The 17682-nt window shown below is 52.1% G+C and overlaps 1 protein-coding gene across 1 annotated transcript in view; it reads right to left on the minus strand.

The window, feature by feature from the left end:
- Positions 1-529: 529 nt before the first annotated feature.
- Positions 530-17682, minus strand: part of Ak5 (adenylate kinase 5) — a 199488-nt gene continuing 182335 nt past the window's right edge. Inside the window, exons 11-14 of the mRNA XM_063258062.1 lie at positions 13745-13908; positions 13137-13253; positions 11202-11393; positions 530-1826 (exon numbers count right to left, since the gene is read on the minus strand). Coding sequence (XP_063114132.1) covers positions 1758-1826; positions 11202-11393; positions 13137-13253; positions 13745-13908 — 542 coding nt within the window. The 3' untranslated portion in view covers positions 530-1757. The remainder of the gene's footprint in view (positions 1827-11201; positions 11394-13136; positions 13254-13744; positions 13909-17682) is intronic.

Consider the following 17682-nt stretch of genomic DNA (forward strand, 5'->3'; position numbering starts at 1 on the left):
CCGTTTCTTGTGTAGAATCCCTGTCATTTTAAAGCCACAGTGCGTCTTACAACCTGGGCAAGTTCCTGCGCCCTGCCCGGGGGAGCCCTGGCTCCAGCGCCCACAGCCCTGCATGTTCCAGGCAGTGCGCGGGTCTCATTGCATCCCGTCCCGTCCCGTCCCGTCCCGTCACGCTCGCTTTTTTCCTTTGCTCAGTGCTGCTGAAGGAATGCGGGAACATGGGCATCCCAGGATGGCGTGAGGTCAGGGCGCAGGCTGCCCCTGTGCAACCAAAGAAAGTTAATTTCTTCTCTGGGGAACACTGGCGTCTCTGTTTAAGAACCTGATTGCAACAGTGACCGCATATCATGAACACATTACCAGTTCTCTCTGTAATAGTTCAAGTCTGGTCTATGGCCAAAATTAAAACCATATTAATGGATCGTAAGTCTCAGCTATTACTGTGTTTGCTTCTAATTTTGTTTGGAATAAAGCTTCAAGTGCTTTCCAGAAAGATGTGAGTTACAAATAAATAGAAAAAGAATCATCCTGTCTTTGATATATTTTATTTGTACATATCCATTTCAAGGAAAAAAAGACTTTAAAAATACAATTCTGTCCTGGAAATGGATCCTTATTTGCACAATGATTGAAGAGAAAAAAATCATGCAAACTGAAACGACAGTCTTTTGTACCACAGCAGAATGAATGATGCAGTTATTTCTGTAAGACACAGAAGCTCTGATTTTGCAACTGATAGCACAAAAGAGAACCAAACTTCACTGGTGTGCTGCACGGTTTGCAAACCCCTGGAAAAGGCATGGGTGAGACAAGCAGAAGGCTGCACAACACCTGCTTGCTAACATGCCCTTCCTTCCCACCCACAGCCGTTGGTCACTGTGCCTTTTCATCTGCTGTACTGGTGAATGGGTGGACATTGCAAATCAAAACGGTAAGATGGCACTTGTCCAGTGAACAAAATAATGAGTCATCTCATGCTTCGAATTACTTTTGGTCACTGACATTGTTAGAGCTGCTAACAGGCATGACCAGGTAGAGAGCAGACTAAGTCACACAGTTACCCCAGTTCTACTAGCCATTAGCAGGCAGCATTCCCAGGAGCCAATTTCCTAAAAACAAATGGAGAAGGTGACATGATCATCCTAGGACTTGCCACCCTGGAGAACTGAGGATTCCAGTTTTAAAAGTTTCTTTCACATGGGGCTGGCTCCATAGCTCACTGTGCAACCCATGGCAAGAGCTGTGGTGGGCAGGCAGGGACGTGGCCGAGCCACCCTAGAACAGGCCTCCACCTGTCCACGTAGGGCCCCTCATCCGGGCCAGCAGGGGAGTCCAGAGAAGGGAGGGGTGAGGGGATTGAGGGTGCTGGCCCCCTTCTGATTAGACTAGATGGCCAGACTCCAGCAAGAACTGGGGCACAGTGGACACAGTGGCACCACCGTGCTGATAGCAACAGAACAGTGTCAGCCAGGGATTTAGCTCAGTGGCATAGGCGCTCACCTGGCAAGTTCAAGGTTGAGAGTTCGATCCCCGGTACCAAAAAAAAAAAAATAAATAAAAGGTAACAGCGTGTGAACTGGGGCGGGGACAGGTTGACATCTCCTACTGTACCACGCCTGGCCCCAGACACCTTCCACACAAGCCCAGGAGGTGCAGACAGTGCCAGCAGGGTCTGTGGTTCACAGGACACTGACGCGATGTTAAGGAATGGGCTATTCAGTACGTTCCTCTGTCTCTCCATCTGGGCTTTCAGGCCTTCAGAAAAGAGAGTCAATAACCTTGCAGAGTTGAAGAAAAACTTCTTCTGGTGTTCCCTCTGCGTTTACCTATATTTAAAGGAAAACGGACAAAGTTAGCTTTTTAGTTTTGCTTTGTCTTTTGAGACAATCTCACTATGCCAGTTCAGCCTGGCTTTTTTTTTTTTTTTTTTTTTTTTTGGTCTTTTTCGTTTTTATCGGTACCAGGGATCGAACTCAGGACTGCCTGCTGGCAAGGCAGGCGCTTATGCCGCTGAGCTAAATCCCCAGCCCCCAGCCTGGCTTTAAAGTCATGCAGATCCTCCTGCCTCAGCCTCCTGAGTACTGGGATTACAGCCATGCAGAGAAAGGTTAATTTTAAGATGTGTTTGTAAATGTGATCTTTTTTTTTTTTTTTAAATAATAAAGCTTCCTGCTTTTGCTCAGCAAAGTTTAAAAACACAACCCCCTCCCGCAGAAAAGGTACAGGGAAGAAAGAGTAATTGTTTAAAAACTAGATGCCAAACTATATAACAAGTGATCACTGCACATTCATCAGAAGGGGCACAATTGAGAGTCATGGCACACCAAATGCCAGTAAGGGTGAAGAACAATCAGATACTTCTTCATTGCTGGCAGGAATGAGAATGGTACAGCTGCAAGCTGGGTGTAGGGGTACACGCCTGTAATCCCAGCAGGAGGATCGCTGCAAATTTGAGGCCAGTCTGGGCTGCATATCAAAACTCTTGTCTCCAAAAAAAAGTCAAGGATAAAAACGACAGCAATGAAGGGAGACACTGCACGTCTTGGTATTGACTTGAACAACTGAAAAATTGATGTCTACATAAAGACTTGCATATGGATGTCTACAGCAGCTTTATTATAATTGACAACACTGGAAAGCAACTGAGAGGTCTCAGCATTTAATAGACTAGTCCACACAGACATTCACATTATTTGGAATACTACTCAGTGCTAGAAAGAAATGAGCCAGCAAGCCATAGAGTCCCAGAGGAAACTTTAGTGCATGTTACTGGCAGAAGCCAGTCTGAAAAGGGCACAGACTCCGTGGTTTCAGCTGGGGCGTTCTGGAAGTGTCAGAAATAATGGTGACAGTGAACAGATGAGTGGTTGTCATGCTAGAGATTAAAACTAGACTCATCGTTTGCCAGGCACTAAGAACGAGTCAGATGTCTAAATATTAAAATAGGAATACTAAATCTGCTGGGAGATAAAATAGGTAGAACTCTTATAGACACTGGTGTAGACAAACACTTTATGAACAAAGCCTCAATCACAATATAAAGAATCAGCAACTGGAATCTCATCAAGATTTTGCACAGCAAGAGAAACCACCAACAGTGAAGGGACAACCCAGTGTGGAAAAACTTTTTTGCCAGCTATTCCTCAGACAAAAGACTATTATCTAGAATATATAAAGAACAAAAAACAAAAAAAACCAGCCAGAGCCCCTCCCCCAGATTTAAAGATCCAATGCAAAAATAGGCATCTGAGATGAACACACACTTCTCAGCTGGGGATATAGCTCAGTGGCATGGGCACCTGCCTGGCAAGTACAAGGTCCTGAGTTCAACTCTTAAAACACTCCTCAAGTGAAATACAAAGGGCAAATAAATACAGGAAAAAATATTTATCATAGGTCATCTGAGAGATGCAAATTAGAACTCAGATTCCATCTCACCCCAGAAAGAATGGCTATTATTAAGAAATTAACAATAACAAATGCTGGTGAGGCTGTGGGGAAAAAGGAACTCTTCTGCACTGTTGATGGGAGTGCAGACTAGTGCAACCAGTGTGGAAATTCCTCAAAAAACTGGGACTAGAGGTACCATTTGACCTGGCTATTTCCCTTCCTGAGTATCCCCCTGAAAGACTTAAAAGCGTCACACCACAGCAATATATGCACATCCACATTTAGAGCAGCACAGTTCGCAAAAGCTAAATCCTGGGAACAGCCCAAATGCCCAACTGGTGAATGGATAAAGATGTGGGGTTTTGTTTTTAATACACTAGAGTTCTACTCAGCGGTAGAGAAGGATAAGCTTGGGAAAGTAAAAATAAAAAAAGCTAAGTGTGGTAGAGCCCAGGTGGAATCCTAGCACTCAGGAGGCTGAAGCAGGAGGAGGCCACAAGTTTGAGGCTAGCCTGGGGCACATAATGAGTTCAAGGAGAGCATGAGCTACATAATGAGACTCTTAAAAAAAAAAAAAAGACTAGAAAATGTGTTTTTTTTAAAGGGTAAGCTTGAGACTTTTGTACTCAAGGTGAAACTGGACCCACGTGTAGATACTACAGTTTCTCTGGCAGGAGAAAACTGAAAGGGAAAACAAAGACCAAAAGGGGAAACGGGAAGAAAATGTTCAAATGGGAAGGGGAACTAGGAAAGAGGAATAGGGAAAGGACAAGGGGGGAGAAACAAAGAATAGAAGGAGAAAATGGAAACAGGACCTTCGTAGGTGAGGAGGGGACGGGCAGGGCCGGCAGGCGCCGGGTGGAGGCCGCCCCGCGGTACGCCGGTCTGGATGCGAGTGCGCGCTGCGCCCACCGAAAGGCCAGGCGCCCTCAGAGAAGCAGAGGCGGAGCTGGGGTTCCAGGCTCGGGGTCACTGCGGTGCTGCGGGGAGCGCCGGGAAGGGCTCGCTCCCAGCCGACCGGAGCTCGCCTTCCTGAGCGTGCACCGCTGTGGGCTGTGGAGACGCCAGCACGCCAACCACCGAGTCACTGCCGTGCTTAGGGGGGCCCGAGCGCTCAGACCCGGCGGGGACAGGACGGGCCGGGGGTGCAGAGGCGCCGCCCTCCGCCCTGCCGCCGTGCCTGGGCTCAGGTCTGTCCCCAGCCCAGGGCCACTGTGTCTTCCCTGGGTCCCCTGCACCTGCAGTGCCACTCAGGTGACGTCGGGGACGGTGGGCGTGGGCGTCAGAGCCTCTGCCCTTCAGCCTTGAATCCCTCACGAAGCCTGGTGGGCTGGCAGATGGGGCAGCGCCACCCAGGCAAGGCTGGGGCCGCTGGCGCCCCAGATGTCTGGCGCTTGAGCTTCTGTCGGGCTCTGGGAGAGCGGAAGCTCCCAGGGCGACCAGGCCAGGCCAGGTGGGTCCTCAGCAGGCGCAGGGGAGACTAAGCCTATGTTCTCATGGCTTGAATCCACACAGAAGAAGACTCATCAAATGGTAACAAATGAGCCAGGCATGGTGGCGCATGCCTGGAATCCCAGCACTGGAGAGGCTGAGGCAGGAGGATGAGAGTGTGAGACCAGCCTGGGCTACATAAAGAGTTCAAGGACAACCTGACCCTAACTCCAAAAACCCAGTCGATCGGTTAACGCTACTAAAGAGGAAAAAAGCAGAGGGCTCTGGGCCGCTGGTGGAGTCCACAGGCAGAGCCCTGGCCAGCAGGCCGAGGCTGTGGGTTCATCCTGCTAAGAGGGCACAGGCCTGGCCATCCAGGGTGGCAGTGATGTCAGTGTGTGGCCCAGACCAAGGATGTCTGTGGGTGTCAGGGGCTGCACGGCCTATGCTGCTCCCATGTCCCTGAGACCTAGGCAGCCACGGGTGACCACAGAGCCCATCTGGGATGAGGCCAGGATCTCAATGATTCCTCAGGACCTAGGCACTATTGGACCCTTAGGCCCAGCCCTTTGTCCACACTATTGGGTGCTGCTGCCTGCCAGGGCCCTGAGAAACCGGGACTTGATTGAGGTCAAAATGCCATGGATTTCTAAAGCTCACCTTTTGGAGCTGACCTAGTGGGCACATGCCTGTCATTCCAGCACTCTGGGAGGGTGAAGCAGAAGGATCTCAAATTTGAGCCCAGCTTGGGCAATTCTGTGAAACCTTGTCTCAAAATTTAAAAACATTTTTGGAGCTGAGGATTCAGTCTTTAGCTCTGAATTCTCTCTGTGGTGCCAGTAAATGAATAACTGAAGCAGCACAGCTGGTGGAGCTGTGGGTAGCGCTCAGTGCTGGAGGGCCTGGCTGTGTCACCTCCCTCAGCGGAATGAATACCGCACCAGCTAAACACCGGGAAGTGCAGCTTTCCAGCCTCACCGCCAGAGGGCACCCTGAGCAGACCTCCGGGACCTGCGCATCTGAAAGATTTCACAAATTCTCCTTAAGATATTTTCTTTTCGTCTTTGCATTTAAAATTTTATTATTATTATTATTATTATTATTATTATTATTATCATTATTATTATTGTTGTTGTGGTGGTTTTTTGACACAGGGTCTCGCTATGTAGTTCAGATTGGTCTTGAACTCACTATGTAGCCCAGGCTGGTCTTGAACTTGCAGTGATCCCCCTGCCTCAGCCTCCCGAGTGCTGGGATTACCAGCGTGCGCCAGGGCGCTCGGTCTTCAGTGAGTCTTGTTAAGGACACTAAGGATGACTTTATTCAGGGCTACTTCCATAGGTCCAGGGACCACAGCGATGGGCTGGGCTCACCTGTGAATTCAGATAGCGCCAGTGGATATAAAGTTACTAAGAGGTCACAGCCGGGAGAAGGGAGCTCACAGTGCCTGCCGAGCACCGGCAGGGTGTCAGGGAGGTGACAAACTGGTTATGCTGACTTAACAGCCTTCTTTGCCAACCCAGGTTTTTCTAAGGAAGGGCACAGGTGGGCCTGAAAGGAGGCTCCACGCCTGTTTCAGTTCATTTCTCGTAGCAGTGATAAAATAAAACATCCAATACCCTTGAAGAAGGTGCAGTTTATTCTGGCTCACGTTGCGGTGCCTGGTCAGCTGGCTCCTGGGAGACCAGCATGGCAGAGGGTCCTGGGAGCAGAGCTGCTCACTACAGGGAAGACAGGAATCAGAGAGATGAGGGAGGCGCCCAGAGGGAGGTAAACCCTCCTAGGCCCCACCCCTTCCACGAGGCCCCGCCTCCTAACGCATCACGGACCAATCACATTCCGCAAGCCCTTCCCAAGTGTCTGGAGGCTCTTAGTACATTTGCATAGAAATCCAACCCTGACTGGAGTTTCGTTAAGCAGAGGACCCATGTCAATGTCCACCGAGACAGGAAGTGTCGAGGACAAGGTCACTGCTCAGCACTGTGTTCCCAGGACCTAGCTCTGGGTAGGTGATGGCACCAGAAAATAAATCCACAGAACTGACTGTGCTATTTGCACCTCCCCCCTCCCTGTCCCCTCCCTCACGGGAGGAGCTGTCATCAGGCAGCACAGTGTCCTGAGCCTTGTCCTGGCTCTGCAGGACAAGGGCTCCTCTTGTGAACACCCAGCCACCCAGGGGCCATGCAGAAAAGCCCAGTGGACACTAGAGTCTGAGGTGACGTGGCCATGTACCCTCTTCACCTTCCAGGGCAGATTCGCGCATGCCCGCCCGATGCCACATCCCTGGAGGGAAGATAAGTGACAGTGGTCACAGTCTCCTGCCAGTGGCTCTCAGCACGCAGAGGAGGCTCCCCATCTCCACTCCTGAACTGGAGGATGGAGCAGGTGACAGTCTCCAAAGATTCCTACCTTGGTACCCTGCTGAGGGTGGCCTTGCCACTCACCCATCAAGAGATAGAGTACAAGCTGGGTGTACTGGCACCCACGGGTAATCTCAGCACTTGTGAGGCTGAGGCAGGAGGATTGCTGTGAGTTCAAGGCCTGCATGAGCTCCACAGCGAGACCCTGTCTCAAAAAGCCAAATCACAGATGAAATGCTGTCCAATCTCCTGGAAGCCAGGCTGCCTTGTGTGACTTGCTCATAACCAGTAAAAGGTGGCAGAAGGGAGGCCACAGGTGCCGCACACTCCCCGCCACTGTCCCTGGGCTCTGCCTCAGGGACCCACAGCCATCCAGGGGTCCACAGGTCCCTGCTCAGGACTTGGAATGAGGACAAGGGACTTCTTCAGAGGGGACACGTCACCGCCCTGGCCTGGTGGCTCCAGGCCTTCTGAGTCATCCTTGGCCACTGAAGCTATGCCAGCTTGCAGTGACAAATGATGGCGGTCAGTCAGTTTATTGTTTATAAACTGACTGGGGATCGAACCAGGGCCTGCAATGGGGCTGCACTGCCAACCCTTTGTTTTATTTTATTTTTAAAAAATTTTGAGTCAGGATCTCAGTCAGTCACTTAGTTGCCTAGGCTGGGCTCAAATTCATGATCCTCCTGCCTCTGCCTCCCAAGTGCTGGGATTACTAGTGCGTGCCATCAAACCTGCCAGTGGTGAAAGAGGCTTAGTTCTTTTTTTTTTTTTTTTTTTTTGTCTTTTTCGTTTTTATCGGTACCAGGGATCGAACTCACGACTGCCTGTTTGCAAGGCAGGTGCTTATGCCTCTGAGCTAAATCCCCAGCCCCTGAGGCTTAGTTCTTGTAGCAGACAGTTTCCTTCCTGTTGGTAAATGTTGGTAACAAAAAATGATACATACAAAGATGAAATATAATGCTGTAAAAACGTAGGAGGAGCAAGGGTCACTTCCTCTGCTATGGCAAATGGGACGTAAGAGGATGTGGCTCACGTGAAACAGGAACAGAAAGTCATGAAACGAGAACAGACTTGGACAGAAAAGAGCAACAGCGTGAGGAGGAAGGAGCAAGCTCAGGTAAGAGAGCAAAATTAACCACAGGAGGGAATTAAACCAGGACGGAGCCAGAGCGCCGAGCTGGTGCCTGACAGGCGACGCTGAGGACAGTGGTCTTCCTCATCCCAAAATACGACAGCAAAACGATCATATTGGAGGCAAGCTGTAAGCCCCGAACTGTGCTCTGGATTCCACGCGTGCCCCAGCCCCGGAGAGGTCTGCGCCCAGACATTCCAACCCTCCATTAACCGCCAGTAACTGGCTCTGTCGTTTGTCAGTGTGGCTACTAGAATATTTCCAGCTACTGTACTTATGTGGCTCACATTGTATTTCTGCCATACTGTGCTGGTACAGAAATTTAAGAATTTGGTGTTTCTAAAGAAAAGTAAGGAATGGTGGAATTTAAAAAATAGCCAAAGTGGGAGGCCAGGCATTGAGACACACGTTATAATCCTGGAATTTGGGAGGCTGAGACAGGAGGACTGCTGAGAGTTTGAGGCCAGCATGGGTTACATAGTGAGACCCTGATCAAAAAGAAAAAGAAAACAAAAACAAAATCTGTCAGCCAGGCGTGGTGGCACATGCCTACTCAGGGAAGCTGAGAAGGAGGACTCTGAGTTTAAGGCCAGCCTGGGTAACCTAGGGAGATGCTGTCTCAGAATGAAAATAAAGAAATAAATAAGCAAAATGCTTGGGAATCGAAATCAGACCAGCACACGTGAGGCCCCAGATTCCATCGCCCGTGTGGGGGGACATCAGAGAAATGCTGACCCTGCAGCTGGATAACGTGGAGAAACTCTTAAAAATGTCACTAATAATAATAATGAGCCAGGGCAGGAGACGCAGGTAAGAAGGACAAGGGGAAAGTGGAACTTGTTTTGAGACAGAGCCTTACTCTGCAGTTCTCCGGCACCTCTGCCCACCGAGTCTCGGGGCCGCTTACTGACCGCTCTGAAGTCCTTTTCTGGGATGTAGCAGTGAACCTGCAACCTGCCATCAGTGGTCCAGGTCCTGAGCTCCATTCAAGGTGCCACAAGTTGAGAAAGGCTGGCACGGTGGCGCATGCCGGCGGTCCCAGCACCCAGGAGGCCGAGACGGGAGGCTCGCTGTGAGCTTGCGGCCAGGCTGGGCAATTTAGTGGGTTTGAGCCCAGACCTTAAGTTGCACAGAGACCCTTTCCCAAAAAACAAACAAACAAATGAAAAAACTGACAAAAGGGCCAAGTAGCAATTGTTGCCAATCTCCGGAATTCAAAGGGCTGAGTCTGAGAGCCAGAAGGGGCCTGCGATGGTCCTGACCACCCAGGCCAGAGGCCCAAGGGCCCGCTTCCTTCACCCTCCCTTTCTCTGTCTTGGAAAAGCAGCTTTTCCAAGTATGATGGTGTCACGAGGCCCGTGAGTCTACCCCCAACTGTAATCTACTTCCTTCGGCTCTGGAGACTGAACTGAACTGCATCCCTGCTGTTTAAAAAAATATTGTCATGCTTTTCACAGCAAAAGAAATCACCAACAGGGTGAACAGACAACCCACAGAGCGGGAAAAATGTTAGCCCACTGTCTCTCGGGCAAAGGACTTACAGTTAGAAGGTATAAAGAGCTGGAAAAACACCCCAGATTCCCCTCCAATTCAAAGACCCAGGCCAAAAATGGGCATCTGAGATGAATACACACTTCTCAAATGAAGAAAAAAATGGAAAAAAAATATGAAAAAATGCTCACCATCATTGGTTATTTGAGAAACGTAAATTAAAACAATGCTGAGATTCTATTTCACCCATGGCCATCATCAGGAAATCAACCGGTGACAACTGCTAGAGGGGCTGTGACGAGAAAGGAGCCCTTCTCCACTGCTGGTGGGAGTGCAGACTGGTGTAACCACTGTGGAAATCAGTGTGGAGATTCCTCAGGAAACCAGGATTAGAGACTGTCTTCCTCCCAGCTAGTCCCCTTCTGGATATCTTCCCAGAAGAACTGAAAACATCATACCACCTCAATATATGTGCACCCTTGTTTATAGCAGCACAATTTGTAATTGCTAGATCTTGGAAACAACCTGAATGCCCATTGACTGAAGAATGGATAAAAAACATGTATTTTTAAACAATGGAGTATTACTCAGCCATAGAGAAGGATAAAGTAGAGATTTTTTTTTTTTTGTCTTTTTCGTTTTTTATCGGTACCGGGGATCAAACTCACGACCGCACACTTGAAAGGCAGGCACATATGCCGCTGAGCTAAATCCCCAGCCCCCAAAGTAGAGATTTTTATAGGTAAATGGATGCAACTTGAGACCATCCTCATAAGTGAAATAAATCAGACTCATATGTGTAAACATCATATTGTCTCCCTGGTATGAGAAACTAAATAGTAAATAAGTTCTAAAATGTACAATAGATATTGTGAATTAGGAAGAAACTGTTTGAAAGGAAAGAAAAACTGGGATGGGGGAAAGGACAGTAGAGAAAAGTGGGAAAACGTAAATCAGCTATACTATCAATGTCTCTGAGCTAACTGAAAAGGAAGGTTTGTGCTAATATTAACTGGAGAAATTTTTACGCCCGTATCTTGCACTCTTGAGTAGCTGCTTTAAAGATAACAACATGCAATATGTTAATTATTGTTATTCTCCTATTATTTCATTGTGAAATTTTGTTTCACAGGTTTTCCATAAATTTTTTTTCTTGTGTCGGAGCCTGAACTCAACTTCTTGATTGCCAGGCAGGCGCTTGTGCCTCTGAGCTAAATCCCCAGCCTTATAAAATAAAATTTAAAAAAACATTTTGACAGCAGAGCTCGGTAAGTTGCCCGGGGTGGGCTCGAACTTGGCGCCCCAGTTCTGCAGCTCTGACCCCCAGACCCGGCGCCCACAGCACCCATAGGGCCCACACACATGGTGGCCTTGTGCGCAGGGCCACAGCTCACCTTCCGCAGCTGCGTCCGGCCCTCGTAGTGGGCCAGGACCGGCAGGCAGGCCCGGTAGTAGGTCTCCAGGCGCTTGGCCACCGTCTTGGTGGCGTCCTCCGTGGCCGCGCTGCCCGGACTTCTCTGGAGAAGGCGGCTGGTCATGGTGTCTGCTGAGCAGTCCATGCCGATGACTAAGTGCGGGTCCCCGACCTGGAGGGGACAGAGCAGGCCACGCTCAGAGGCTCTGCGCTGCTGGTATCCTGGCTGGGAAGGCCTGGTCCTAGCTCTTTCTTTCTGCCTGACAGGGGCTTGCCAGGTAGTCCAGGCTGGCCTTGAGCTCATGGTGACCCTCCTGCCTCAGCCTCCCGAGTGCTGGGGTTACAGGCATGCACCACCACGCCCTGTCCAGTCCTACACTTAACTGTCCTTTTGTCCCTGGGGAGCCAGGGATAAAGTGCGCCTGGGCTGCATGCCCAGCCCTGGCTGCAGGGTGGTCCTGGCTCGGCGACTCCACCGTATCCCTGTCGCCCTCGGAAGGCGCCTGGCAGGTGACAGCAGGCAGGGCGGGGGCGGCTTGGTGGACGCTTGGGCTGGAAGGAACTGGGCCCTGTGCAGAGCCCGCCGCCCGGCAGTGACCCGCGCCGGCCAGCAGAGGGCGCGCTCAGCCTCAGCCGCCGCCAGCCCCGCCTTTCGCTGACAGCCTTGGCGCAAACCAGGCGCGGAGGTGCACGCTTGTGACCCAGGCCTCGGGAGGCTGAGGCAGGAGGATCGCCACAAGTTCGAAGCCAGCCTGGGCTACGTAGTGAGACCGCGTCTCAAAATAAAAAACAAGCAACAATCTGATTTGGAAACAGGGTCTCGGTCAGTTGCTAAAAGGTCCGCTCGGGCTCTCGCTGTGCCCTCCGGTCCCTGCTTTCAAGGGTGCCGGGTCACAGACGTGCACCGCAGCACTCAGCTGCGCTCCTGCACACTCACGGCGACCCGCCTGCCTCAGCCTCCCAGGGCTGGGATGTGTGCGTCCCCGCGCCCCCTCACTTAGGCAATTTTCAGGGGGCCATTAACCTCTTATTAGCCAAAGCCTGACGCCCCAGAGGAGCCGAGGCTCGCGCAGGAATTCGGATCCGGCTGCGTAGTAGGTGGCGTTCTCACCCTTGCCTGGCGTTCTCACCCAGCCTCAGCTTAGGGCTCTGCCGGCCCTCAAGACTCAGAGCTAAGGGTTCGATTAAAAGTTATTTTAAAAAACATCAAATGAAAGTCGGGTGCACCACCGACCTGGGGTCTCTCAGTGTGCGTGATGCCCCTCCCCTTCCGGTCCGTGTTGTGGTCCCCCAGTTGGGTCAATCAACAACCCCCACCCTACTGTGGCTTTTTTTTTTTTTTTTTTTTTTTGCGCAGCACTGAGGCTGCCTGTGGGGACATCACTTGAAGCAACAGCTCCAGTCCTTTTTCTTCATTTAGGGACAGGGTCTTACTAAATTGCTAAGTTGCCTAGGTTGGGCTCAAATTGCAACCCTCCTGCCTAGGCCTCCCAGAGCACTGGGCTGATCCGCCTTCCACATGGTGAATGGTCCACGACTCCTTGCGGACAATGAAAGCGCCCTGGTCTTTGCCGGAGCCCCCGGTAAACAGAAACACTTTTCTGCCAGGTCCCTTGGGTGGTGGAATCTATGTCAGAAGAGGGAAACTGAGGCCACCTCCAGGGACCAGGGACGTGAGGAAGGCGGTAGAGAGCACCGGGTCCGACCAGGCCGGGGTCTGTTCAGCCCTTAAATCAGCGCCCCCCCCCCCCCGCCGTGGCCCCACACTGGGGAGACCCCCCTGCCTCGGCCGCCAGATCTGTGGTCTGAGATGCGACGGTGTGTGTGTGTGTGTGTGTGTGTGTGTGTGTGTGAGGTGTGACGGGGCGCCCGGCGCAGGACCTCAAACCCGGAGCCCGGGACGCCCCTTCCTCACCCGGCGTCCGAACTCCTCCCCTTGCTTCAGCCCCTGCGGAAAGCCGGAGACCAGGAAGCCCGGGACATCAGCGAGCCTGGCGGCCATGGCCTCCTGCAGCAGCTCCAAGGTGAGGCCCTGCGGCAGAGACAGCGGTCAGCACGGAGTGGGGGCAGCAGGGGCACCCCCATAACCCTAACCCTGGGCTCCATCACCTCTTACTTAGCTACTAGTTTAGTTTTTTGGGACAGGGTCTCACCATGTAGTCCAGCTTAGCCTTCGACTCAAAGAGATTCTCCCGCCTCAGCCTCCAGGGTGCTGGGATTGCAAGAATTCCCTGGTTCTCTGGCTTCTGGCAGGGCTTGGGGGAACTGGCTCGGTAATTGTGAGTTAGTCCTCATAAAGTTTATAGTGTAGAGAGGAAGACAGCTGTAACCACCATATTTGGGAGGCCGAGACAGGAGGGTCGTTTTGAGTTTGAAGTCTGCCTGGGTGGTGTAGCCAGATCCTGCCTCAAAAAGCCCACAATGAAATAAATAAAAATAAAAATAAAAATAAAAATAACAAAACAAAGAGGAAGCCAGACGCAGGCTCCTGGCGCCCCCAGTCCCTGCGGGGGTCCGGCTCACCGATGGCGCCGGCTCTCCGCGCTCCATGCTGGCCCTGATCAGCCGGCTCCGCTCCGAGTTCGACGCCAGCTCGGCCCGCAGCAGCCTCCCGGGCGACAGGTGCACCAGGCCGTACTTGGCCGCCAGCTTCTCGCACTGCGCACCTTTGCCGGAGCCAGGGCCACCTGGAAGAGAAGCCTCGGTCAGCTGCGTGCCCTGACGGCTCAGTCCCGACTGCTGGCAGCCGTGGAGGCGTGGGTGCTTCCCCTAGTGAGTTAAGTACTCCAGGAGGGACCAGGCGGTAGTGACCATCAAGACTCCGCGGGTACGGCTGGGTGAGGTGAAGCACGCCTGTGAGGCCAGCGCTCAGGAGGCTGAGGCAGGAGGATCGCCCGAGTCACCAACCCCTCCCCCAGAGAAGCAGTGGACTGCGAGCCAGCGAAGAGAGCGTAGAGCTCGTGTGGCCCTGGCAGTGGCATCCCGGGTCCCCGGCATGCTTTGGGGAGCACACGCAGAGCACTGTGCACCCCGCCCTTCCCCCTGGTCCTCGTGGCCCCAGAAAAGCCCGGTCTGGCTCAGTATGGCTGTGCAGGGCCCATGGTTGGTGACAGACAGGCTGGACATGACAAACATGCGGTGACCACTGTGGAGAGCAAATGACAGGGCCCAGAGCTGGGGCGGGTCTCCCATGCCTCAGTTTCCCCAGAAGCTCCTGCATGTCTGGTTTAGTTCACGTTTAATGCCACTTTCCTACAGATGCTTTGAGTGCATTCTTCTTTATGGCAGTGTAGTACTTCGAGGTGGGTGCCCCCTACCACAGCTCCATCCAGGTCCCTGCTGGTGGCTGTGCTAAGCCATTGTGAGTTGTGCCGCTATGAACGCAGGTGTGCTTGGGTCCCTGGAATCCGGCTGGCTATGCAGGACAAGGGCGCCCCTGCAATCCCAGCACTCGGGAGGCTGAGGCAGGAGGGTCAGCTCGAGTCCGAGGCTATACAGACAATGTTGGCCCCTCCAAATATTCCATCCATCTAAGTGAGCTGGGTCCCAAGCCTGCTTTAGGCCCCTGTGACAGCCTGGTCACTTCTGAGAAAAGCTGTTAGGCTGCTGGGTGGCGACCCTCAGCTCAGGAGAGTCCCCACGGCCAGCCTGGCCTTCGCTCTCTATGGCACAATGGTCACGGTTCCTGACCGTCAGCGCTGGGAACTGTTTTTTCCTCTTGCTGTGGATTGGAGACCAAACACATCTGAGAAATGGCTGCATAGCGTCCACACTGACCTGGGCCCAGGCCTCTGGCCTCGCAGCCAGCGAGGAGCTGTTTCCTTTACAGCAACGTGCTTAACTGCTTTTTAGAGACACGATTTGCCTACGTAGTCCAGGCTGGCCTTGCGCTCACAGCAGTCCTCCTGCCTCAGCCTCCCAAGTGCTGGACTTGTTCTTCTTTCTCTTCCAGAAATTATTTTCTGGAAGGAAGATACTATGTAGATGTGACATTTTAAAGGCCAAAATGGTCTCTGTCTCCTGAGTCACTGGCTTTTCATAGTTTTATTTAAAAAAATGAGGAAAAGAAAAGGAAAAAGGTTTCCTGTAGCACAGTGGCTTCTTCTGGCAGTGGAGCGTAGCTCTTTCTTTCTTCTGAGACAGGGTTTCACGCTGTAGCGCAGGCTGGTCTTGAACTGGCAGCAACCCTCCTGCTTCAGCCTCCCCAGTGCTGGAATTACAGGCAATTTTCACTCCATTTTCTCTGACCACGCCCCAGGCAAATGCTGTTTGCTTGCTTTCTTTGGGTGACCGCCTTTCCCCTTCCTTCTCCATGCTGTGTCCCGTTGCTGGGCTGGCACAGGGTTTTGGTGACACCCGTTAAATTGCCTAGAATAACTCAAAACACTGTCTGGGGAGCTCGTTAAGCTCGCCACTGCAGAGCAGCTGGGGCTGCCTGTGTCCTGGCGCACGGACAGCACAGTCCCGGCCATCGGATGCTGCCAGTGCCACTCCCAAGCAGTCAGGCGTGGCTCTGGATAGGAAGGCGTGAGAACTGAGTGGGGGAGGACAGCAGGCCCCTGTGAGGGGCACACAGTGAGGCTCTGTAAAGAACACAGATTCTTTTTTTCTGAGACCAGGTTTTGCTATGCAGCCCAGGCTGACCGCACACTCTTGGCGATCCTCCTGCCTCAGCCTCCTGAGTGCTGGGATGACGGGTGTGCACCACCACATGCAGCTTCTTTAAAGTATATTTTTATGTTTCCCAAATATTCTCTGACTTCGGCAACAGCCAAGTCCCAGCCTTGTTTCTGGGTGCAGGTTCTCATCTTTCCCGTGGGGACGATCAACACCCCAGAGGCCTTTGCGATGCCTGTGACAGCCGGGCCCCACCTGCAGGTCTCCGTCCCTGATGACAGCCAGCGTCGCTGTCAGGCACCGGTGGGGAAGGTGGCCTTGGCTCGGCTCCTCAGAACCTGCGATCCTGCCGGTCCTGTCCCCGTCCTGGTCCCTGTCTGGGGACAGCTCCGCAGCCCAGCCTGGAATTCCGACTGCTGCTGACTGCTGTTTTGGTTGTTATGGAGACGGTCACACTGCTTCCTGAAGAATTCATTATTTCAACAGACACATTATTTTCTCCTCATTCTGGGGGCTTTGGCTGAGCGACACAGACCGAGGGAGGAGGCAGGCCGGAGCGAGGCCAGGGGCAGGAGGGGCAGGTGTGGGGCCAGGCCCGGCCTGACCTGGGCAGGAGCGGCTCGGGCTTTGAGGCGCAGACAGCAGATTCAGGGTGTGGCGGAGACTGGTGGGAGGGTGGGGCTGGGGCACTGTCACAGGGGAAGGGCGCCATAGGAGAATTAATCCTGTGTGGAGAAGAACAGTGACACGCAGGTCACGCTAAAAAGCTTCTGCACAGCAGCACAACTCCTAAACAGCTAAATCCAGGAAGCGGCCATCTGCCCACTGATAGATGGATAAACAAAATAGATGGTAAACACCACGGAGTATTACTCTGCCATAAAGAAGGGCAAACTGCCATTTGTAGGAAAACAAATCTAAATTCAGACACACAGGCGCCAATATCTCATGGCTTCTCTTATGTGAGAAACCCAAATTATAAATAAGGAGCAAAATAAAAGATAATAGGAAAGGCTGCCTAGTAAACCACAGCCCAGCTGTGAGTCTGACAGATGCCAAGGCAGCAAATCAAAAACCAAAAAACTCAGTCTTTCAGGAAAAACCACTGTGTGACTGCAGTCTTGACCCTTGTTGATCCTGCAGGTGTTCAGAAGCTCACTTCAAACCGACCTGGGGTAATACAGCCCTAAATGTCATCCTGCATCTGACACACTCGTATTTAGGGTCACGTCCCCAATTTTGGTGGAGTCCAGTAAATTCTGCAGAAGGAGACATGTCCTGGTGCCTTCCTCAGAAACGGCACAATAAAACCTTTTCACTTTCTTTAAATCCAACCAGAGCAGGGACTGACCCGAATGCTGGAATTCAGGACAGTGTGGCCGGATGCAGAAAAAACTTCTTCCTCCGAGCGAGGATTCTCAGACTGTGGGACTCTCAAGCTCGTCTGAGGCCAAAGTCTTGCTGTGGTGCTCTCTGACTTCCTGAAACTCCGAACTCTGGACCCAGCCATCCGAGGTCCCTGGTCCTGCTTAGCCAGCCAGACGGAACATCTGAAAATGTGCTTCCAAAGCGACCTCTGCTACGGTCTCCCTGCTGCAGATGCTGAGGGCCGCCAGCCCGGTCACAGCACTGTCCTCAGGTTATTAAGAAGGCAGAGCTGTCTCCCCAGCTGGAGGGCTCCTGCTGCGGATTTCTACACGTTCAAGGGTCCATCCTTTTGCTAACTGGGAGCCTAATATAAAAACTGAACAGAAACTATAACGCACAGTCTGCATGCCAAGAAAACAGATCATTAGGGTTCTGTGGGAAAGGGAACTTCTACTCATCTCTGAGCACTGCTGATT

Source organism: Cavia porcellus, unplaced genomic scaffold (genome assembly GCF_034190915.1).
Source record: "Cavia porcellus strain 051 isolate PalLab524CR breed Dunkin Hartley unplaced genomic scaffold, mCavPor4.1 scaffold_1, whole genome shotgun sequence".
Classification (NCBI taxonomy): domain Eukaryota; kingdom Metazoa; phylum Chordata; class Mammalia; order Rodentia; family Caviidae; genus Cavia; species Cavia porcellus.